Raw genomic sequence first — 24,557 nt, forward strand, 5'->3', positions numbered from 1 at the left:
TTTCCGAGTTGCATTTTGCCGACTTGTATTTTACCGACTTGTATTTTACCGACTTGTAACTTGGTTGTTCCTTTTGTAGATATGGCAAAGAAAAATGCTCAAGAGTCCTACCAGCGGGTGCAGGAAGCCAAGGCGAAGTCCGGGCTAGGTCCGGGGGTAAGGCGGTCGTCTCTCCTCCTCCTCTTCCTCCTCCTCCTAGGAATGTGGGTACTCCGTCTCAACCTATTGTTATTTCCTCCTCCTCAAATTTGGCTCGACCACTCCCTTCTGCCCAACCGTTCTCCGAGCCAGAGAGTAAGAAGCGCAAGACTTCAGAGTCTGGCCCTTCTTGGGAAGGTGGTGTTAGGGCGGAGGCTCTTGCCTTTGTCCGAAAGAACATCTATCCACTTATCAATATGGATGATGTTTCTGTTCGGAAACACCTTGCCACTCTGGCCGAAGAAAGTTTTAGGGCGGCGGGAGTTTGTGGCAAACTTTTGGACATGTTTGAGAAGACTCCTCTTAGCTCTGGGGACTTCCCCAAAGGTCGAGGAGCTGGAGGAGAGGCTTCTTATGTTTGAAAAACATCAGAAGGAGTTAAAGGAGGAGAGGGATAAGTTGAGGAAGGAGAGAGACGACCTCCGGAAGAAGGAGAGCGAGCTGCGAGCCCAATGTACTATGGAGGTAATTTGAGGAAGGCGGCCCAGAGAGTTACCAAAGCCTATTTAAAGATATGGTGGAGGTGAAGAAGGATTTGCTGAACTCTCGGACTTATGCTGACTTGGAGGACTCTATCGCCGATGGCGCCGAGGAGTCTTGGAGAATTTTCCTAGAACAGGTCAGGGTTATAGCCCCCGACTTGGATCTTTCTCCATTACATCCTGACAAAGTGTGATTGATGGCGCCATTGTTGATCCTGTTCCCGAGGTCCTTTCAGAGTCAGACCTAAAGACTCGGGGGCAGAGGATTGTAGAGTCTCCTCCTTCCAAAGATGATCCGAGTCCTTCCACTCCTGCTCCGACTTCCTCTTTGGCTCCTCCTCCGGTCCTGGTGACGTTCCTCCTGGTGGTGGTGATTCCTCTGCAGCTTCCAAGAAATGACTTCTTTTATTTTGTGGCTATATGGGGGCCCGGCCTGTGGGTCCCCCTTTTTTTTTGAACTTATATTTATTTGTGGTGGTTGAACATTTGCTTTTGGCCTTTTAAGGCCGTAAACAAATATTCTGTTTGTTGCCCTTTTTTGGATAAGGGTTTAAACAAAATAAATTCCCTTTTTTGGATAAGGGTTTTCTAGTCAAAGTGGGTGCCCCTTTTGGATAGGGGTTTTAAGTTACTTTGCGCGTATGCATGCTTTTTATTTTGATCGTTTGATCTTTTCGGAAAGCCTTTTGTTTGCTTGCATTGTTTTCTTGAGCCTTCTTCGTGCGAAGGCCCGTGTGCAAACTTTAAACTTTCTCAGGCTCTCATATCTCTTTGTTATCCTTTTTACTCAGCTTTTGCTTTAGTGAGTTTTATGACTTAGGTTATTTTTGCGATGCGCTTTATCTACTCGGAACTCGGTTTCTTTTACTCGGAGTTCTGTCGAGTTTGCGTTACTCGGGTTTTCTTTCGACTTAGAGTCGGACAATTCCCGAGTTTAATGCGATCAACTCGTATAACCTCTTACACCGACTTGTACCTCGTCGTTTCATCCTGACGACCATGTTAGGTCGGTTCATGGGATTTTCACGCTTTGTCGAGCTTAAGTCGGCGCGTTTCGTAGAAAGACTTATAAAATAGAGAAGGATATTTAAGAGAAATATATTATGAAAAAGATCTTTATTAATCGGGAAGGTACCTTTTTGCTACTAAGGGTCTTGACAGTATATTTCCCTTAGCCTCTACTATGATGCCTCGTTAAAAATCCCTCTCCAGAAAAAACCCTTTTTTGGGAAAAAATCATGAAGTTGGGAAAAGAGTACATCAGGGAGTAGAGTTCGCTTCTAGCTGTAGTACCTTTTCATATTACAAGCATGCCACGACCTTGGTAACTCAGTGCCATCCAGGTCGGTTATTTTATAATAACCTTTCCCTAACACTTCTTTGATTTTGTATGGCCCTTTCCAATTGGCGGCGAGCTTTCCTTCTCCCGACTTGTTGACTCCAATGTCGTTTCTGATTAGGACCAAATCGTCTACAGCAAATGTTCTTCGAATGACTTTTTTGTTGTATCTGGTAGCCATTCTTTGCTTTAATGCTGCTTCTCTTATCTGGGCGTTCTCTCGGACTTCGGGGAGCAAGTCGAGCTCCTCTTTGTGCCCCTGTACATTTCCGACCTCATCATGGAGAATTACCCTTGGGCTTTGCTCACTGATTTCTATAGGAATCATGGCTTCTACGCCGTACACTAGTCGAAAAGGTGTTTCTCCTGTGGCGGATTGGGGAGTTGTCCTATAAGCCCACAGTACTTGAGGGAGCTCTTCGGCCCAAGCTCCCTTTGCTTCCTGTAATCTTTTCTTCAAACCTGCCAGTATGACCTTGTTAGCTGCCTCGGCTTGCCCATTGGCTTGTGGGTGTTCTACCGAGGTGAATTGATGCTTGATTTTCATGCTGGCTACCAGGTTTCTGAAGGTGGGTCGGTGAATTGGGTTCCATTATCTGTGGTGATGGAATAAGGTATCCCATACCTTGTGATGATGTTTTTGTAGAGGAACCTGCGACTTCTTTGAGCAGTGATAGTGGCTAATGGTTCTGCTTCTATCCACTTTGTGAAGTAATCTATTCCCACGATTAAGTATTTAACTTGCCCTGGTGCTTGGGGAAAAGGACCTAACAGATCCATCCCCCATTTTGCAAAGGGCTAGGGGGAAGTTATACTAATGAGCTCTTCTGGTGGGGCTACGTGGAAATTTGCATGCATCTGGCATGGCTGGCATTTTTTCACAAAGTCGGTAGCATCTTTCTGCAAGGTCGGCCAATAGAATCCTGCTCGGATTACTTTTCTGGCTAGCGACCTTGCTCCGAGATGATTTCCGCAAATCCCATTGTGTACTTCTTCCAACACCTCGGTGGTTCTTGAGGTCGGTACGCACTTCAACAATGGTGTTGATATTCCTCTTCTGTAAAGGACATTTCTCACCAAAGTATAATGTTGCGCTTCCCTTCGGATCTTTTTAGCCTCTTTCTCCTCTTTGGGGAGGATGTCGAATTTTAGGTATTCGACTAAGGGATTCATCCATCCGAGGTTTAGGCCGAGTACCTCAAGAACCTCTCGTTCATCTTCTGCTTTTGATACCGAGGGCTCTTGTAGGGTCTCTTGAATCAGGCTTCTGTTGTTCCCTCCGGGTTTGGTACTTGCTAACTTGGACAGGGCGTCAGCTCTGCTATTTAGATCCCGAGTTATGTGCTTGATCTCGGTTTCCGCAAAGTGCCAAGGTGTTCCAAGGTTTTTTTCCAAGTATTTCTTCATATTGGGGTCCTTTGCCTGATATTCCCATTTATTTGGGAAGTCACCACTTGTGAGTCGCTATAGATTGTCACCTTTGTGGCGCCAACTTCTTCTGCTAGCTTTAATCCTGCAATCAAGGCTCATATTCTGCCTGATTGTTGAAGCTGGAAATTCAAATTTTAAGGAGACCTCTAACTGGGTTCCTTTTCCATCTACCAATATTATGCCTGCGCCGCTCCCCGTTTTGTTGGAGGACCCGTCTACATAGAGTTCCCATGTAGTTGGTTTTTCCTCTTGTTCACCTGCGTATTCTGCAATGAAGTCGGCGAGGCGCTGGGCTTTAATTGCAGTCCGAGTTTCGTATCTCAAATCGAACTCGGAGAGCTCTATCGCCCATTGAACCATTCTCCCTGCGACATCCGTCTTTTGAAGGATTTGCTTCATGGGCTGGTTCGTACGGACTCTTATTGTGTGAGCCTGGAAATAAGGTCTTAGCCTTCTTGAGGCTATTACTAAGGAGTAAGCAAACTTCTCTAGTTTGTGGTACCTTAGTTCAGGACCTTTTAGAACCTTGCTGGTAAAATAGACCGGGTGTTGCCCGACCTCGTCTTCTCTGATCAGGGCTGATGAGACAGCCCTGTTTGCGACGGGTAAGTATAGGACGAGGTCTTTTCCCGGTGCTGGTCGGGTTAATATGGGAGGTTGGCTCAAGAATTTTTTGAACTCTTGGAACGCCTCCTCACATTCCGGAGTCCATTCAAACTGGCATCCCTTCCTTAATAGGGAGAATAATGGAAGGGATTTTAGTGCTGATCCTGCCAAAAACCTGGAGAGGGCTGCAAGTCGGCCGTTGAGCTGTTGAACCTCTCTCAAACAAGTCGGACTTTTCATTTCTAGGATGGCTCTGCACTTGTCGGGATTGGCCTCGATCCTCTTTGTGTTAGCATGAACCCTAGAAATTTTCCTGCTTCTACTGCGAAGGCGCATTTTGCGGGATTTAGTCTCATCCCATGCAACCTTATAGTATCGAAGACTTGTGAGAGGTCGGTTAAGAGGTCGACTTCTTGCTTGGTTTTTACTAACATGTCGTCGACGTACACCTCCATTAAGCTCCCTAGATGGGGGGAAAACACTTTGTTCATCAGCCTTTGGTACGTGGCTCCTGCATTCATTAGTCCGAATGGCATGACCACGTAACAATAGTTGGCTTTTGGTGTGATGAACGATGTTTTCTCTTGGTCGGGTTCATGCGTCGGGATTTGGTTATATCCCGAGTAGGCGTCCATGAATGATAAGTATTGGTACCCTGAGCTGGAGTCTACTAGGGTGTCAATACTCGGTAGAGGATAAGGGTCCTTAGGACAGGCCTTATTCAAGTCGGTGTAGTCGACGCACATTCTCCACTTACCATTTTGCTTTTTGACTAGCACCACATTTGCTAGCCATGTTGGGTATTTGACCTCTCTGATAAAGCCGGCTTCCAGGAGCGCCTGTACTTGTCCTTCTACTATGGAGGCCCTCTCTGAGCCAAGTTTGCGTCTTCTTTGCTGTACAGGTCGGGACCCTGGGTAAACCGAGAGCCTATGGGACATGAGCTCGGGATCAATCCCAGGCATGTCGGAGGCTTTCCAGGCGAAGAGGTCGGAATTAGCTCTTAGGAGTTCACCCAACCTTTGTTTCAGGGTTTCCCCTAGGTTGGCTCCTATGTAGGTATTCTTTCCTTCCTCCTCACCGACTTGTATCTCCTCGGTTTTTCCTCCCGGCTGAGGTCGTAGCTCTTCTCTGGTTCTTGTCCCACCTAACTCTATGGTGTGGACTTCTTTGCCCTTTCCTCTCAGATTTAGGCTTTCGTTATAGCATTTCCTTGCCAATTTTTGATCTCCCCTCACCGTGGCTATTCCTCCTGGAGTTGGAAATTTCATGCAGAGGTGAGGAGTTGATACCACTGCTCCAAGACGATTAAGGGTAGTCCTGCCAATTAGGGCATTGTAGGCTGACCCTTCATCGATGACTATGAAGTCTATGCTTAGAGTTCTCGATTTTTCCCCTTTTCCGAAAATTGTGTGAAGGGGTAAAAAACCTAGCGGCTTTATTGGCGTATCCCCTAACCCATATAGGGTGTCGGGGTAGGCTCTCAGCTCTTTCTCGTCTAACCCTAGTTTGTCGAAGGCGGGCTTGAATAGGATGTCCGCCGAGCTTCCTTGATCTACTAGGGTTCTGTGGAGATGGGCATTAGCTAGGATCATAGTTATCACCACGGGATCATCATGCCCGGGTACTATCCCTTGCCCATCTTCTTTTGTAAATGAGATAGTGGGGAGGTCGGGTGTCTCATCCCCGACCTGATAGACTCTCTTCAGATGTCTTTTGCGAGAAGATTTGGTGACTCCACCTCCCGCAAATCCTCCTGAGATCATGTGGATGTGTCTCTCAGGGGTCTGTGGTGGAGGATCTCTCCTGTCCATGTCGTCGCTTCTCTTTCCATGGGTGTCCGACCTCTCCATGAGATATCTATCAAGCCGACCTTCTCTAGCCAGCTTTTCTATCACATTTTGAGGTCGTAACAGTCGTTGGTGGAGTGACCATATATCTTATGGTACTCGCAATATTCGCTGCGACTTCCCCCTTTTTTATTTTTAATAGGTCTTGGGGGTGGCAGCCTTTCAGTGTTGCAGATCTCTCTGTATACATCCACTATAGAAGTCTTTAGAGGAGTATAAGAGTGATACTTTCTGGGCCTTTCGAGACCGGGTTCTTCCTTCTTCCTGACTTCCCTTTCCCTCTCTAGAGGAGGAAGCAGGTCCAGGTCGTGAACTCGGGTCTCTTAACTTTGCATTCTCTTCCATGTGATGTACTTTTCAGCCCTTTCTTGTACATCACTCAGAGAAACGGGGTGTCTTTTGGATATGGACTGTGAGAAGGGGCCTTCTCTAAGTCCGTTGACTAACCCCATTATTACTGCCTCCGTGGGCAGGTCTTGGATTTCTAAACATGCCTTATTAAACCTTTCCATATAGGCTCGTAAAGACTCTCCGACCTCCTGTTTTACTCCCAGGAGGCTCGGTGCATGTTTTACTTTATCCTTCTGAATTGAGAACCTCATCAAGAATTTCCTTGAGAGGTCTTCAAAACTAGTAATGGATCTCGGGGGGAGGCTATCGAACCACTTCATCGCTGCTTTCGATAAAGTGGTCGGGAAGGCCTTGCATCTCGTAGCGTCGGAGGCATCAGCCAGATACATCCGACTTTTGAAGTTGCTAAGATGCTTTGGATCCGTAGTTCCATCATAGAGGTCCATATCAGGGCTTTTAAAGTTCCCTGGAACTTTCGCCCTCATTATGTCCTCGCTGAAGGGATCTTCTCCTCCCGGGAGTCGATCTTCTCCTTCATCGCGGGAGTTCTTGAGGGAGGATTCTAGCTGTAAGAGTTTTCTTTCTAACTCTTTTCGTCGTTCCATCTCCTCTTTAAGGTACCTTTCGGTTTCCTTTTGTCTCTCCCGCTCTTGCTCCAATTGTTCCAGGCGACTATGAACCAAACTCATTAGTTCGGTTACATGAGACGGTCCGCCTTTTTCTGATTCACGTCCATCTGAGGAATTTACCTTCGGATTCTTTACTCCGGAGGTACCCTCTCGGTGTTGATCATTGTCTTCGTTGCCATGGCCTACGTCTAGATTCTCTTGCTCAGAATCTGTTTCCACATGGCCTTCTTCGTGGGATCTATCCGCCATCGTTGAGTGATCTCTCGGGTCCCCGGCAACGGCGCCAATGTTACGGTGGATAACCGGAGATTAGTCCAATGGATGGCGTTTGGCGGCCCAAGTGTATGGTGGAGGAGAACTCCGGGTATGTCCGCAGCTCGGGAGGCTCCGTCCGACTTGTGCTCGCGTGTGAATGGGGGGTGGTACCTGCAAGGACACTCCGATGCCTAAGTTAGCAAGGGTGTAAGCAGGTCTTAGAGAGTATTGGACCTAGGAATACCTGAGGTGTGTCAGTGTACTTATAGTGGTGAGCCAATAACCACCGTTGGAGTAGTGCCGTATCTTTAGGATAATAACCGTCCCACTATCTTAGGGAGGTTAAGATATGGCTTTAGGAAGTGGTTAGAGAGATTTTAGGGGCAGTTACTCATTTGAATGAGTATTTATCTGCCAGCTAATCTCACAACCGACTTCTTTGTACTAAGTCGGGGTTGACACCGACCTCTTGAATGGAGGTGGGTGCTTTGCTAGGCTTAATCTATTGGATCAGGCCTTTCGATTGGACCTGGGCCCTTAACATTGGGCCAGGGTATGAACACTTGCCATAACAATTTTCTTCACATTAATCAAATTGTCCGGTCCAGATTGAAACTAGATAAAATATTAAAAGAAGACTACAAATATTTTTACAATAAAATAAAAATTTTAAAAAATATTAAACTAAAATTTATATATAATTTATGGTGAAAACTTAAGTGCAGTTGACTTCACGTGAAGTTGATAGTGAGAGCCGTTAGATAAAAATTTAGTCAAATCAGTCAAATCATCTAACGACTTTCAGTTATCAACTTCACGTGAAGTTGACCGCAGCTGAATGTACCATAATTTATATATAAAAATTAAAATTTAGGAGACCCTTTCCCACTTCACTATGAGCTGAGACTCCGCCTCTGGTCCGGTCCATATTATCCATATTGGGACGCACAGTCATTCCTCATTTTATAAATGGTGTTCTAATTAATTGATTTTGCCATTTCATTAAGAACTCATTCACAATTTGTTTTACTAATAAACAAAATTATTTCTTCTACTTTCTCACAACTTTCAAGTTGTGCTTTTAATTAAAAAATAATTTAAATTCTCTCGCTCTTTTGCGAAATCCAATTTCAAAATTTAAAAAAAATAAACAATTCTTCTAGTTCTATGCGAGAGGCTATTTTAATAAATATAAAAAAAAAAACAAAAATACTTCTCGTCCACTGTGAGACCCAAATCTGCATCACACTACACAGTTCCATTTCAGGGCATAACTCCAAAAACATTTCATATTAAAAAAATTTTGGGTTCACTAGAATAATTAATGTAAGAGTCTAATATTTTGTACATCCATCGCTTCTTTCTTTTACATTGTGTCTTTTATTTCTCTTTCTTTTATTTTATTGATGAAACTATCAACATATAGGTTATTTTTGGACATAACATATACAAGTTTTATTATAAAAAAGGTAGTGGGTTTCAATTAAAAGTTAGAGAATCAGAAACCCACATAACAAGTTCATCTCAGGGCATATTGGGTTTTTAGTCCACAAGGCCTTGTGCTTAAACCAGTCCACCAAAGCCCACCAATAATGCACAAACACTAAGCCCAAAGACCACCATATGAATAAACACCTTGAGAATAGAATTCTCTCAAGAAGTTCACCGAAAAAAAAAAAGAATTCTCAAAAGAAACTCTTTTTTTTTCTCAAGAGAATCTCAAGTCTCACATTAATATTCAAACTAAATCAGACAAAGAAATATATGATTTGCAATTCCATCATTACTACAGATTGAAATATCAAAATTGTCCCTAATAAAAAGATGTATGCTTCATGGTAACCAAGGAGTGAGTAACAACACTGCAAGTTTTGAACAAATGAATATTCGGCCAGAAGAGACTCACAACAGCCACCAAACAGAACCAGGAACTTCTATCCCAATTGCAATGTTACCTTAATCTTTAGCGTTTCCAATCACTGTTATTAGATTTCTTGGCTCAACTACTAAAAATGAGGAGCACCAGTATTTAAAGCTGGAGTTCGTCATAGTTCATTCTTTTCTAGTAGATATGACCTTATCAATTTCAGCAAAATAGAATTTAATCTACCTGCTATTTACTTATTTTACTTTTATATCCAATTTGACTCGACACACACTACAACAAAACCTTATGTTTATCACACTAACTCCTATCAGTTCAATATGTGATTTGAAAATAGATTTAATTACACAGCTCCTCCTAATGTATGTGGCATCCATGACTACCATGATATCAAAGCTAGTCAAGTTATCAATTGCACAAACATGCAGGCAAATGGCTTTTTTGTAATGCGATTGCAACTAACGACTTTCTAACAATGAGAGGAAGTTCTGATATCAATCCACTAACAAAAATATCGCAATAGAACTTCTTAGAAAATCTGTCAATAACATACAGAATCTCATAACAACCAAGGTGTACTATCTGATCGAAATTCATAACAAAATTTGAAAATTTCAAGTAAGAAATGCTTAAGATGCACTCTTCTTGAGCTTAGCAAGCTCTTGCCTAACAGTTGCTGCCCTCTGCACAAATAATTGAAAAAAAATAAAAAGGTGTATTAGATTAGCACAAGAAAATGCATGACCCATCCAAAATAAGTTAATAAACTAGAGTAACCTTTCGGTGATTGCTTATAATATGCACAATTCAACAATATATGGTGATGCTACAAAAATTGGAAACAAGAAACAGGATATGACGGAAATTGAATCCGAGACTAACCTTGATCTTAGCCAACATAATCTTGAACCTGTCGAAGTCATTGAGTGATGCCCTTCTCTTCTGGACAATGAGTTTCCTCCCCCAAGAGCTCTTCTCCCACTTGTTCTTGACATCAGCTTCCTCCATAGCCTTAATGAGTTCCTTCTTCCTGGGGACCCTCTTAATATCAACCTTAAGGTCAGTGAGCGAGAGCCTCTTGAAATTCACTTGGGATCGGACCATATCAGGGGCGTCAACAAGAGCCTAAAAACCAACCGGTAGATAAAAATTATTCTCCAATGCTCTAAAATCAAATCATCAAAATCTAAAACTATGCACATCTGACTTTTTCCCAAGAAATAGGATATTTGTTAAAATATCTGAAATAAAAACCCAGATTTTCAAAATCATCTTAATGGATGCTAAATATGCATAAATGCAAATGCATAAGTATGAAAATGTTAGCACTAATAACATAAAGCTTCAAAAAATTAAATAGAAGTAACCACCACTGGTTGTGTTTGTTTCCTAGGAGACTGAGACTGAGTATTGTGTTTGGCAACCAAATCTACCTCTAGAAAGTGGAGACACAAGAGATAAAATTTTAAGAACAGAAACTGAAACTTTAATTACATTTTTCCTCAAAAATACTTACTTAAGTTTTCATATTCCAAATCTATCTTCAATCTCCATATATATTTATCTTAAACTAAATATGATACAGAGACATATCTCAGTCTTGTATAATTTACACCAAACATAATATAAAGACTTAATTTAGTCTCTATCTAGTCTCTGTCTCTCAGTTTCTCTTCCAAACTCAGCCTAATAAACAATTCCCTTATTTCTTCAGGCCAAAGTTAGAAAAGAATACTTTGAATCCATGAATATAATGAAATGTACAACTGAGTAAATCAAACATCTCCAAAAATTAGAAACAGCAGTGATTCAACAATCTTGCCAACAAAGAACATATTCAAACAGAGCCGAGATTAAATTATAAATTAAAAAATATATTTTTTTAATCAATTCCATAAGCAAGCATAAATGGCAAATAGGCTCCAACGAATCTGGTGACAAAAAAAAAAAAGAAACAAATAATTTAAAAAAAAAAAACAAGAAACGAAAAACAAAAAAGGGATACCCTATTCTGGTCGATGACATCAACAATGACTACTAGCCTCCCATGCTCTTTGCCGTAGTTGATCTGAGCAACCCTTCCAATCTCAATGAACCTCTTGAACGGCTGCACCACACAGATCAACAAAAGTAAATGTAATCCTTTTTAGTATCAGAAATCCTAATTGCAGGATCACAGAATAGCTTTTCGAAGATTTTGAGAAGTGAAAATATGGTTAGTTAGTTAGTTAGAGAGCGTACCATTTCGGAGGTGAAGTTTTCCTGTGACTGCTGCTGCTGCTGAAGCTCCAAAACCGAATGGAGAAATGATGAAGAGCTAGGGTTTTTGTTGAGGATGCAATTATTATGCAAGCCAGAAGCCCAGTAGGTTCTTTGTTTTTGGGCTTTCGGGATATCTTTAGGCCCAAAGAAATCACAAATTTCACTAAAAAAAAAAGATAGTGGCAAAGATGTTTGCCTCACATGAAGCCACACCAGGATGGAATCCTAGTGGAGTTACAAGGTTAGTGTTTATGAGTGTTGTATGACCCAAAAAAAAAAAAAAAATAGTTATAGAATGCAGCTGAGGCTTTAGCTCAAATGGTAATCTTTAATATGCTGTTTAATATGTTGTATCTAGTTTCAAACTTTGGGGAATGTACCAAATATAATAATTAATTAATTATTATTTAATTGAGAAAAAAAATAGAGAGAAAAAAAAAAGAATTCTCTCAAACGTTGGAAAAAAATAAAAAAAATTATTTTTTTTCTACTTCTAATATTATTTTTTTACTTTTTTTAATATATTTTATAATATAAAAATAAAATTATCATTTTATAATATTTTTTTCCTTCCATCTAAATATATCTAAAGAAAATAAAAATTTATTCAATTTTTTTTATTTATTTCTTTCTTTCCAACCGAACATAATCTTTAGTATTGTGTGGGTGTAACACTTTTCTTTTCTTAAGTTTATTTTTTATTGATATAAGGTTGTCTCTTTTTTTTTTGTACCATAAAAACGATAAAAACTATAAACAATCCGGTAAAATTACATTAATAAACAGTGAATAAACTTCCCATCCTATAATTTTTATGTCATTAGTAATTCATTAATAATAATATATAATTCAAAAGGAGAATCATTAGTGGGTCACAAAGGTCCCAAACATTTGCTTTATTTATCACTGGTTTTAGAGTCCTACCAAATTTGCCAGCAGGATCAATAAACAAGTACCCAAAATAGTGTAAGGCTGAAATTCCATCGCCCTCCCATTTCAACTCTTCAACTTTTATTTGGTTAGCTAGCTTCCCAAGTAGCTTGTTGGTTGAAAGCATGTACCTTTAACCCAAGTGAACTTGGTTTGAAGCTGGCACTGAGGAATCAGTACTTTTATTTGGTTAAAAAGGTAAAATAAAAATTTTTTATGGCATATTTATTTGGAAACACCAATTTCAAGTTTGTTGATTAGAGTATTTTTCTTTTTGTCTAGTTCGTTGAGTAGAGTATGTTAAAAGTATATGCCGAAGAAGATAACTTTAATTTTTTTCAGCAAAATAATCAAATTTTAATAATAAAATTTCATATGTAACAATAAGGGGGAAAAAGGGTTATTTGAGAAATAAGTCAAATAACTCATGAAGCCGTAAGTTTTGTATCGTAATTCACAGAGTTGCTCATTTATTAAAGAAATACATGTTTTGAAAACTTACAAAGTATGCATATATTTAAGGAAATGCTAATTTAACAATCAGAAGGAATCTTGTATATAATTAATAACTATAAAGAAAACTGAATTATTTCAACAACTAAAAGGGAAAAGATAATGATACAGGCAATTCATGTGGCGTCTCTTTTTCGTTTTTCCTTTTCTTAACTGTTGATTTTGGCTGTTTTCTACTTGTTAAATTAATATTTTTTCCAAACCTCCCCCGGGGAAAAAAAATATCCGTTAAATATTAAATCCTAAAAGAATATGGCACTTTAACCAAATTGGTAAATTGGCAAATTGCTAACCTAGACAAATGGACAAAGGATTAAAAGGTATCATTTATAAAAAAAAATTGATTTAATATTTATTTTAGTATATAGGTATCATTTATAAAAAAAATTGATTTAGTATTTATTTAGTAATATATATATTCCTCAAACTTTCATTTAATAGGGAATATAAATTCATTCATAAAATGACATTAGAACTATATCTTGTGTTATTATTTCACCAATTATATAATTATTAGTATACTATATAATATAAGACTTTTAGTATTACTCACTTCAACTTTTAGAGTGGAGTTATTTGGATGGTTTGTGCTAATTGGTCGAATTAATACTAAAGAACAGTTGATCCGATTGGGTGTTATTCCGAATGATAATAATGTTTGTGTACTATATAAAAAGGAGATAAAATCTGTGCAGCATTAATTTTTCTTATGTGAGGTTACATGAAAGTTGTGGTGCACATGATTGAAGTATTTTCGTACAGATTGGACTGTTCCAAGTACCATAAAAGGACTGTTTGAAAGTTAGACTGGAATGCACACTAGAAAATAAGAGCAAAGGAAGTGGCTGATTAGTTTTTTTTTGCAGTGATCTAGAACATCTAGTAGAAATGAAACGATAAAATTTTCAAAAATAAAGAAGCAAGTATTGCGGAAATACAAAGCAGGACGGTTTTAAACTATCAATAATGGATTTCCAGTGATTCTGGTGGGTGTTGATGACAATGCTTGGGGCCAAGGAATTTGATATCTCCCATGTAGGTAGTTTTCTTTTATTTCTTATTATTTATGCTCCACTCTATTGTGTTAAACTTCCTTTGTTTAAAAAAAATAATAATAATGTATTCCAAATGCCATTATAATTAATTAGAAGTTTTGATTCTATTGTGTTATCAATTGCACAAATTATTAACAAATTAAAAATAATTATAATAATAAGAGTTTAATTTTTATATATTGATAATATAAAATATTTTATACAGTTATATAATTATATCTATTTTTTTATGATATTCACGCAATTAATGTGAAAGATAGTTATTTTTATTGATACAATATTACATAATTAAATGCACATAAAAAATTATTTTAGTACATTAAAATTAAATTCTAATAAGAAATTTGTCTAATATGCGATTTTACTTCACTAATGAATTATAAATCAAATGACATAATCTCTCTATAAGTTATGGGTTTAAATCTCTCTATGTTTTGATAAAAAAAATCGATCTTACTTCATATGTTAAATTCATTTGGTACAAGAATAAGGGTAAATGGATAAAGATGAAGAGTTTTAATTTATTTTTTATTATTTTTAATATTTAAATATATATAAAAAATTTAAAAATATAAAAAGTAAAAAATATTAAACTTTATTTATCTAAAAATTAAGAAAATCATTAGGAATATGGGTTAGAGTTTATAATATATATTTTTTAGAATAATTTGATTATTTTTAACAATTATGTTTATGTAACTAAAATTGATAAGAAAGTGAGTGTTAAGCCAAAAGAAATGAGGTGGCACACGTGTGAGTGTATTCTGACACGCGTGAGGCGGGTCCACCGGCACTCCTCCACCACCCTGTACAGCAACAGAGGTCCACCAGCACACACCTCTCCTTCTCTTCTCAAAAAGCAGAGAGAGAGAGAGAGAGAGAAACATAAAGAGAACCCTCCCTCACTCTCACTCACCCCTCATCGTATATTTTGCATAGATTCATCAGATCCTTAGCCCCACTCCACCATCCCCCCACCCCAAAGACAAGAGAGAGGGAAACAAAAAATCAATTAAAAAAACTCAGAAAAATTAAAAGCATAGAGAGACTCACCACTCACCACTTCCTTCTTTCCTTCCTTCAATGCCCTCTTTACTTTTCTTGGGTTAGTGTGTACTCTCTCTCTCTCTCTCTTCTAACCCTTATCTCTTCACATTCCTTCCATTTCAATCTCCGCTTCAAACTTCCGTTTCTTATTCACAAGTTAATCTCTTCTCATCAAGGTAACTTCCCTCATTGCACAAAAACAACCATAAAAATCCCTTTTTTATTTCTCTCCTTCTCCCTTCTGCTTCATCTCATTCTATTTTGCTTATCATTTCTTACATATTCTTTATTATTTTTCTACTTTTAAATACCCTTTGCTGATTCAAGGTACCCCATTTGTACAAAATTACCTTTTTTAGTTTTTTATTTTTAAAAAAGTAATCTTGGAAAATCTGTTCAGATTGGAAGGTTACATGTACAGTATAATCCATCAACTTGTGATGCTCTTGGTTAAGCTTTTCTGTGTGTGGATTGTGTAGCATACAAATTACTGAACCAAGGGAAGAAAACAGAACTATAAAAGGGTGACACTTGTTTCTTGGGGGAAAAAAATGAACTTGGGTTCAAGGGAGTTTCTTATTGGAACGGGGAAAGTGAGATTTTGAAGCTTTAATCCTTCATCTTATGCCACATTGTGTTGGCAACAACAACACACCAACATTCTAGGCTTCAGATTGTTTATCTCTTTATGCATGTGGAATCTGATTTTTTTTTTATTATATTATGTTTATTTTATTATTTTTTTTCCGGTGATGTGATTTCGTAATTCTACAGCGTAACAAATCGGATCTAGAGGCTTAGAGTAAATGCTCTTTGTTTTTAATTAAGTTCACTTTTTAAGCATCTTCACTCATGAATATCAGAGATCTGTAATTTGCTTATGCATTAATCACCAATTTTTAGTTTCTTCTGTTGTTGAAGCTCGGATTTATCTCGTGTTGTTTGGTTATTTAAATGTTTCCCGAATATTCAGGGGAACCGATTTGGAAGTCTGCAACGGCTATTTGACTGCTGTGTTTTTCCACCTTTTTTTTCAGGCTCCTAGTATCCGTTGTATTTAATTCAAAAACAGTGTTCCCTAGGACCTGGAATATTCTTTGAAATTGTTGTGAACCAGCTTCCATTATTGAAGTTGGTGTTTTGGTGGTGATTTGAACTAAGAAGATGCAGAGACCACCACCTGAGGACTTTTTGCTGAAGGAGACCAAGCCCCACCTTGGAGGTGGTAAGGTCTCCGGTGACAAACTTACTAGCACCTATGACCTTGTTGAGCAAATGCAGTACCTTTATGTGAGGGTTTCCAAGGCGAAGGACTTGCCTGCAAAGGATGTCACTGGCAGTTGTGACCCTTATGTTGAAGTTAGGCTGGGAAATTACAAAGGCACCACTCGACACTTCGAGAAGAAGACTAATCCTGAATGGAATCAGGTCTTTGCGTTCTCGAAAGACCGGATTCAGGCTTCGGTGCTTGAGGTTACTGTAAAAGATAAGGATGTTGTGAAGGATGACTTCATTGGTCGTGTCTGGTTTGACCTGAATGAGATCCCCAAGAGGGTTCCTCCAGATAGCCCTCTGGCGCCACAGTGGTATAGGCTGGAGGATAAAAATGGTAACAAGGCGAAGGGAGAGCTGATGCTGGCAGTTTGGATGGGCACTCAAGCTGATGAAGCATTTCCCGAGGCATGGCATTCGGATGCGGCGACAGTCAGCGGGACTGATGCTCTTGCAAACATTAGATCAAAGGTGTATCTGTCTCCTAAACTTTGGTATTTGAGGGTTAATTTGATAGAGGCACAAGACTTGCAACCGAGCGACAAGGGTAGATACCCTGATGTTTTTGTGAAGGCAATTCTGGGAAATCAAGCATTGAGGACTAGAATCTCCCAGAGTAGGACAATCAATCCAATGTGGAATGAGGATTTGATGTTTGTGGCTGCGGAACCATTTGAGGAGCCACTGATTTTGAGTGTGGAAGACAGAGTTGCCCCTAACAAAGAGGAAGTATTGGGGAGGTGTATAATTCCATTACAGGCGGTGGACAGGAGACTGGATCACAAACCTGTGAACACTAGGTGGGTTAATCTCGAAAAACATGTTGTAATTATGGAAGGGGACAAGAAGAAGGAAATCAAGTTTGCAAGCAGGCTTCATGTGAGGATTTGCCTAGAAGGTGGTTACCATGTTTTGGATGAATCAACTCACTACAGCAGTGATCTCCGCCCAACAGCGAAACAGCTGTGGAAGTCCAGCATTGGAGTTCTTGAATTGGGGATATTGAATGCACAGGGTTTGATGCCAATGAAAACAAAAGATGGTAGGGGGACAACAGATGCATATTGTGTAGCAAAATATGGGCAAAAGTGGGTGCGCACGAGGACCATCATCGATAGCTTTCAACCAAGGTGGAATGAGCAATATACTTGGGAGGTTTTTGATCCCTGCACTGTCATTACAATTGGCGTCTTTGATAACTGTCATTTGCATGGTGGTGATAAGGGTGGAGGAGGGGCTAGAGATTCAAGGATCGGAAAGGTGAGGATTCGTCTTTCCACCCTTGAGACTGATCGTGTCTACACACATTCCTATCCTCTCCTAGTTCTTCATCCAAATGGGGTGAAGAAAATGGGTGAAATTCACCTGGCTGTTAGGTTTACTTGCTCTTCATTGCTTAACATGATGCACATGTACTCACTACCCTTGTTGCCTAAAATGCATTACATTCACCCGTTAACTGTCAGCCAGCTCGACAATTTGAGGCACCAAGCAACTCAGATTGTTTCAATGAGGCTGAGTCGTGCTGAGCCACCCTTGAGAAAGGAGATAGTGGAGTACATGCTGGATGTGGGATCCCACATGTGGAGTATGAGAAGGAGCAAGGCCAACTTTTTCAGGATCATGGGGGTTTTGAGTGGACTGATTGCTGTTGGAAAATGGTTTGATCAGATTTGCAACTGGAAAAACCCGATCACCACGGTTCTGATCCATATCTTGTTTATCATATTGGTCATGTACCCTGAGCTTATCTTACCCACCATATTCCTTTACCTCTTCTTGATTGGAGTTTGGTACTATAGATGGAGGCCAAGGCACCCTCCTCATATGGACACCCGGCTCTCTCATGCTGATTCGGCACACCCTGATGAACTAGATGAAGAATTCGATACATTTCCAACCACAAAGCCTTCTGACATCGTGAGGATGCGATATGATCGACTCAGAAGTATTGCTGGGAGGATACAGACCGTGGTTGGCGACCTAGCAACTCAAGGGGAAAGGCTGCAGTCTTTGCTCAGCTGGAGAGATCCCAGAGCAACGGCGCTTTTTGTGATTTTCTGTCTGGTTGCAGCTATTGTACTCTATGTCACCCCATTCCAAGTTGTGGCCCTCCTCACCGGAATTTATGTGTTGAGACATCCGAGGTTCCGTCACAAGCTTCCATCGGTGCCACTGAATTTCTTCAGGAGGCTGCCGGCAAGAACTGACTGCATGCTCTAAGTCAAGAGAAGTGCGGATATCAAATGGAGTTTGCTTTGCTTCCATTGTTAAGAACCAGATTTTGGTTTCTGGTTTGATGTTTATGTGGCCCTTGTTTCAAAGGCAAGAGTAGATTTTGTGGATTTGCTGTTCCATTGTGTCATAGGATGTCTTATTTGAACTTTGATGGATTAATGTGTAATTTTGTAGTAGGCTTTGAGGTGAAATTAACTTATGCTTAGTCAAGCTTTCATGTTTAGTTAGATGATGTAGTAATTATTTTCAATTTTCAATGATGATGGAGGTGATTTTCTTCAATGGAAATTGAACCGACTTTTGAAAAACAGGTGAACAATTTTTTTATTTTTCTGCTGGGACAACCGAACCAGCTCAGTTTTTTCATCTTTGTGCGAGTTTAAAGTAGGTTTATACTAGCTTTTTTACTTTTCACATTGATCACGCGAATAGTCATCATTCATCCAAAAGAATGGATGTAATTGCATGATTATTAAAAGAATGGATTAGTCATCATTCATCTAAAAGAATTGATGAAATTGCATGATTTTACAATAGAATTGATGTAATTGCATGATTTTACAATGCATTAAAATTGCACTCTTTTACCTTTGAATTTTGTAACAATATCATAAATGCATGTGGGGGTATCAATATTTCCGGACTGTATGAAATTAAAATTACAGAAACTGCATCTGCAATTCTGCATTGTACCTTTTACTATGCTGCTGCTCACACCTTATCTCGTTGTGGATTATGTCCGGTAACAATAATTCTTGCAGGGAGTATTCAGTAGTTGACTAAAAATATTGATTAATATAAATTAAAGTTGTTGGTCTAGGTAACAATTGGCTTTTCGTTCATTCACCAAACTTTTTATATGCATAAGTTATAAATAAGTTATAACACGGTTAAACGGTTGAATTTAAGTTAAAAGTCATTTAAAATAGTTTATCCTCCTAAATTTTCTTCTAATTATTTTAGCACTAATGTATGTGAATGTGTTTTGGGGACCAAATAGTAAATATCTCTGCCGGCAAATTTGGTAGAACTAACCCTCTTTAGAGAGAGTATAAACTAACTGATAGATAAAGCTTAGATTGGGAGCTTGTGTCCCACTAATAATGCTTCTCTGAATTATTAGTGACAAAACAATTGGATGGATTGGGAAGAGAAGTTTAGTTTGGTTTAATTTTGCTATATTTTTTTTTTCCAATCTATAAAAGTTTAGTTGGATTCGCCATAGTAATCTACTAATCTTTTAAAGAAAAAACCATCTCAAACAAAAAAAATGTTTATAAAAGAATTTCAACCATAATCAATTTTTTTTCAATTAATGTTAGTTAATTTTTTTATTTTAAATTTTAAATTTTATACCCTAAATTCTAAATTCTCTAAAAATAAATGTGAAAAGATAATTTTACAATTAAAAAAAAAAACCCGAATGTTGGCTAAGTTGGTATCCTATATTTTTTTAATTGTTTTTTAATATTTATAAAGATCCTAGTTAAAACAACAAAAAAGACTTAAATCTCATTATTATAAGATATATTCCAAACTTCCATCAGATGTTTCCATAATGTTGGAACGTAATTTACGTAAAGATTGTTCTCTATTTAATAGTAATGCATTGTAGAAAGATGTGGCTGCAAAGCAGAAAGAGTAAGAGAATGAACCAAGTGTTATGATGAGTTACAGATTAATTTACAATTGAGCACAAAATAATCTGAAAGCTAAGTTTGGTAGAGGATGGAAATTCCCCCAGTAACCAACAATAGGACAGGGTAGTTTGCAAGACATGCCATCAAAACCTTTGACTTCAAGTGCATACATGTTCTACATATTTATAAATATATCTATCTTCATAACTGAATTTCATATATCCTTAGCTTTTTGCATAATTGGCAAAACCATTAAATTAAATAATGAGTCTCCAAACCAATTTCTTATCTATTTTGGTTCTCTTGGCTGCAGTTTTTGCATCTTTGCATCTCATAAATCCAAATCAACAGTTCCTCAACATTTTCAAAGACTTCACTATAACACCCTTCTCATATGCATGTTTGCAACTACCTTATATATGCATCTTCTTCAGAGGCCATCATCATAATCATCATCATAACAAGAAACACCCTGATGATGATGATAGTGGAAATGCTGGTTCCATTTGTGATGATTTTCCACCAGGGATTCCACCTCCAAGCACCAACACCACTTCTTATCTCTGTGTTGATCAAAAAGGTTGCTGCAATTTCACAACAGTACAAGCAGCCGTTAATGCAGTTCCAGATTTAAGCCAAAAAAGAACCATAATTTGGATTAACAAGGGCATATACTAGTAAGTTTGAACCTTTTTCTTTTGTGGTTTCATATAAAAGTGTCTCAAGAAAATAGCCTCATCATGATCATGTTCATCTGATTTCATTTTTGTCAGTGAGAAAGTAATGGTCCCAAGAACCAAAGCCAACATAACATTTCAAGGACAAGGTTACACTTCAACCGCAATTGCATGGAATGACACGGCAAAGTCAGCAAACGGCACATTCTATAGTGGTTCCGTACAAGTTTTTGCATCCAACTTCATTGCCAAGAACATAAGCTTCATGGTAGGTGAAGAAATTTAGATGTTATCACTTATGACAGCTCAATGAAAATAGAAACCTTATGTTACAATTAATCATAACACTAACATAAATTCAACTTTGTTATATATATATATATGCTCTTTGAAACAGAACTTGGCACCAATGCCAAGTCCTGGGGTTGAAGGAGCACAAGCAGTAGCAATCAGAATATCAGGAGATCAAGCTGAATTCAAGGGTTGTGGATTCTTTGGAGCACAAGACACCCTTCATGATGATAAGGGTCGCCATTACTTCAGGGATTGCTATATCCAAGGCTCAATTGATTTCATATTTGGAGATGGAAGGTCCTTTTACGAGGTATTCTCTTAACGAATCGAATGTGATTGAATGACTGTATAATCTATTAGTACAAACTTAGCAGTAGTACAACTTAGCCATATATTGGTGTGTACAGAATTGTGAAATAGTTTCTATAGCGAATCCAGTGCCACAAGGATACAGGAGCATAAATGGTGCAGTGACAGCTCATGGAAGAGTATCCATGGATGATAACACAGGATTTGTGTTTGTGAACAGCACAATAGGAGGGAGTGGGAGAATATGGTTAGGAAGGGCATGGAGACCATACTCACGTGTTGTTTTTGTGTCAACAACAATGTCAGATATCATTGCCCCTGAAGGTTGGAACGATTTCAATGACCCTTCAAGGGATCAGTAAGTAATAATAATCACTATAGAATGAATTAAAACTACTAAGCCGGTGTGATTATTTAAAATAATGGATGCATGAATAATGCATGCAGGACCATATTCTATGGAGAGTACAATTGCTCTGGTCCCGGAGCTAGCATGGCAATGAGGGCACCATATGTGCAGAGATTAAACGATACACAAGCTCTTCCATTCCTCAACATAACTTTTATTGATGGTGACCAATGGTTGGAAACTTACACACAATTAATAATCTAATTATAATAAGAACCCAATTTGCTTAAACAACCCATTCATTTGCTTATTATATCATCATATGTATAATGATAAACTCCCAAGAGTTGATTTTACAAGTTCAGTTACGTCGTTGCATACAATTTTATATCAACTTTGAAGTAGCTATATATATACGCTCTTCTCTTTACACGTGCACTGTTCTTGTCTTGATGCTGGGTGACTCAGAAAAATAAATAATGTACTTGTCTATGAATCTATGATGAAGCATTCAAAATTTCAAATTGAACTAGAACATAACTCATTATCTACTGTAGTGCCAAGTAAATAAATAAAATTTTTCATAGTTGACTTTAACTTTAATGCAATTGATACTTTATTTGCATGATGCTAGTAAGCGGTTCATTGCATCTTTAGTGATGAAAATGTTAATTTAATTAAATAATAGAGTAATTAGCCAAGTCATTTTTGGCTCATTTTTTTGAATATGAGAAGTATGTGTATCGTGCATTGTTGTGGAGAACATGGGTACTAGATATGAATGTGAAATAACTTTTTTTAAAATAAGGGATGAGGAAATCGGATCATCTAATTTCTTTGTAGAAAAAATTAAGTCTACTAATAGGATAGTTCGATTAGTGTGAAAGAAAAAATTTAAATTTTGGATAAGGTATTAGAACCTTTCGATTTGTGTATCTCAAATTTTTTTAATTTTTTTAAACACAAATCGAAGAGTCTGTACCTAAAAATCGGACGGTCCGATTTTTGCTCATAACACCACAGTTACGTAAAGCACTTATACACTCTATAATTACGTCTTATACCATTTCTCCTTCCACATTTAAATTAAAAAAGTGGTCATTTTTTTTCACGTTATATTAAAAACTTATTGCTGCGTGCATAAGGTAGAATTTAAATCTCTAGTATTTATTTAAATGGACTAGTAAACTAACTACTAGACCAATTCAAATTAGTTACCCAAATCAATTCCTGAAATTTTTAAAATAGTATATTTTAGTCTCTTAAAATTTAAAATATACAACCATTCTCAAAAAAATTTAAAAAATATTAAAATAGTATCCAAAAAATTTTTAAAATTCTAAAACATTAATTTCAATTAAACAAGCCATTTGAGGTCTTGAAGAAGACTATATTATCTAACAAAGAAAAATATTAGAGATTATTTTGCATATTTTAAAACTTATCTATTAAAATATTCAATATTAAAAATATTTGAGACTAATTTGAGTAATTATTTTTAAATAATATATATCACGCACTAGTTAATGAATTTTGTTATGGAAAGTAATATGCTTATCTCATTACGTGTAATATATATTGAGAATAAACCACTCATTCAACATCTGAATTATTAGATCGCTGATAAAAATAATTTTTATTTTTGTTAATAATAAAAATATTTTTAAAATAAGATAAAAATATTTAATATTAAATATATATTTAAAAAAATTGAAATTAGAGTTTGATGCATTTTTGTTAAGCATCATTACAAAAATAAGATAGATTTATCTTTAAAATATAGTAATTTTACAGTGAATAGATTTTTTTGACGATTTTTTTTATTAATGACCAATAATAATTAAAAAAATTATAAAGATCGAGTTTTTATCCATTTTTTGTATAATTCCTAAATACTTATCTAAATATTTCTATAAAATATTAGATAAAATATATAAGCAGTTTATCAAATAAAAAATTATTGGTTACTTATAAAAAATAATATTATTTTAATTATTTTTGCCGTATTTTATAATATTTTAAAAATATTTTGGTTATTATTAAAAAGTGAGAATTATTTTTGTCAGTGCTTCTAAAATCGAGTACGATTTCGGTAGTTTTTCTTGTATATTATTTGGTAGAGTTATTTCATGTAATATTTAGCAGTTACAAATTTTTTTAAATAAATAAATATGTGTATTGTTTTAAAAGAAAATAATGATATGAGCATATTATTGTGGTTCTACTGGTAGTCCAAGTCAATAATAATGCACGCTGCTTGGTCGGAGCTTGACTAGTAGCTTTTGATAGAGACATTAGATTACGAAACACACAACGTTTTCCAATTATTTTGATTTTTTAGCTTGTATTTCGGCTTTCATGTGCTTGCTAAGAAATTACTAAATCTCACTTCGATTTAAGTTACCGGTGAAAATTCAGGTGCGGTTAATTTCACATAAAATTGATAGTTGAAAATTGTTAGAAAAAAAATTTAGTCAAATCAGTCAAATTATTTAACAACTCTCAATTATCAACTTTATGCAAAGTCAATTGCACTTAAGTTTTTACATATTAATTTAATTGCTTCGTGCAACAACAGGCATACATTGTTATAACATATGAAGAAAATTTATGGATCTCTAAATTAAGAATTTCAAAATAAGATATATAAGTTTTGGAGGAAGAGATACAAGTATACTAAAACCTTTAGAAGAGATTTGATTGAACTTTATTACTAATTAAGTTTGGTAATTTAATTAACATTTCTACAATTATGTTATATGCATATATGTATACTAAAAGTCAATTACATTTTAGTATAGATAAAATATTTTTTAATACTATTAAAAATTCCTCCTCATCCCACTCAATCACTCGTCGGTCTCAAAGTTCGTACCTCAAATAAAAAATTCCGTGCCACAACAGAGCCAGAGCAGAAAAATACGATTCGACTAATTATTTAAATC

The 24,557-nt window shown here is 37.1% G+C and overlaps 3 protein-coding genes across 4 annotated transcripts; 2 read left to right on the top strand and 1 right to left on the bottom strand.

Annotated features, from left to right (window-relative positions):
* Positions 1 to 9,520: 9,520 nt before the first annotated feature.
* LOC130935174 (probable 60S ribosomal protein L14) lies at positions 9,521 to 11,451 on the bottom strand. The gene is made up of 4 exons (XM_057864770.1): positions 11,268 to 11,451; positions 11,032 to 11,133; positions 9,909 to 10,151; positions 9,521 to 9,709 (listed from the first exon to the last, which is right to left on the bottom strand). The coding sequence occupies exons 1-4, from the start codon at positions 11,268 to 11,270 to the stop codon at positions 9,656 to 9,658; spliced, it is 402 nt and encodes a 133-aa protein (XP_057720753.1). The 5' UTR covers positions 11,271 to 11,451; the 3' UTR covers positions 9,521 to 9,655.
* A 3,207-nt stretch (positions 11,452 to 14,658) lies between these two features.
* Positions 14,659 to 18,553, top strand: LOC130935173 (FT-interacting protein 3-like). 2 transcript variants are annotated; one of them, XM_057864768.1, is made up of 2 exons: positions 14,659 to 15,009; positions 15,871 to 18,553. In XM_057864768.1, exon 2 carries the CDS (start codon positions 15,998 to 16,000, stop codon positions 18,326 to 18,328), a length of 2,331 nt encoding a protein of 776 aa, XP_057720751.1. In that variant the 5' UTR covers positions 14,659 to 15,009; positions 15,871 to 15,997; the 3' UTR covers positions 18,329 to 18,553. The 2 variants fall into 2 exon arrangements, with proteins under 2 accessions (XP_057720751.1, XP_057720752.1); XM_057864769.1 differs by having other exon boundaries at positions 14,659 to 14,891.
* A 1,694-nt stretch (positions 18,554 to 20,247) lies between these two features.
* On the top strand, positions 20,248 to 22,098 carry LOC130932456 (probable pectinesterase 8). The gene is made up of 5 exons (XM_057861784.1): positions 20,248 to 20,660; positions 20,757 to 20,928; positions 21,058 to 21,264; positions 21,362 to 21,621; positions 21,711 to 22,098. The coding sequence occupies exons 1-5, from the start codon at positions 20,248 to 20,250 to the stop codon at positions 21,874 to 21,876; spliced, it is 1,218 nt and encodes a 405-aa protein (XP_057717767.1). The 3' UTR covers positions 21,877 to 22,098.
* Positions 22,099 to 24,557: the final 2,459 nt, after the last annotated feature.

This window comes from Arachis stenosperma, chromosome 6, assembly GCF_014773155.1.
Source record: "Arachis stenosperma cultivar V10309 chromosome 6, arast.V10309.gnm1.PFL2, whole genome shotgun sequence".
Classification (NCBI taxonomy): domain Eukaryota; kingdom Viridiplantae; phylum Streptophyta; class Magnoliopsida; order Fabales; family Fabaceae; genus Arachis; species Arachis stenosperma.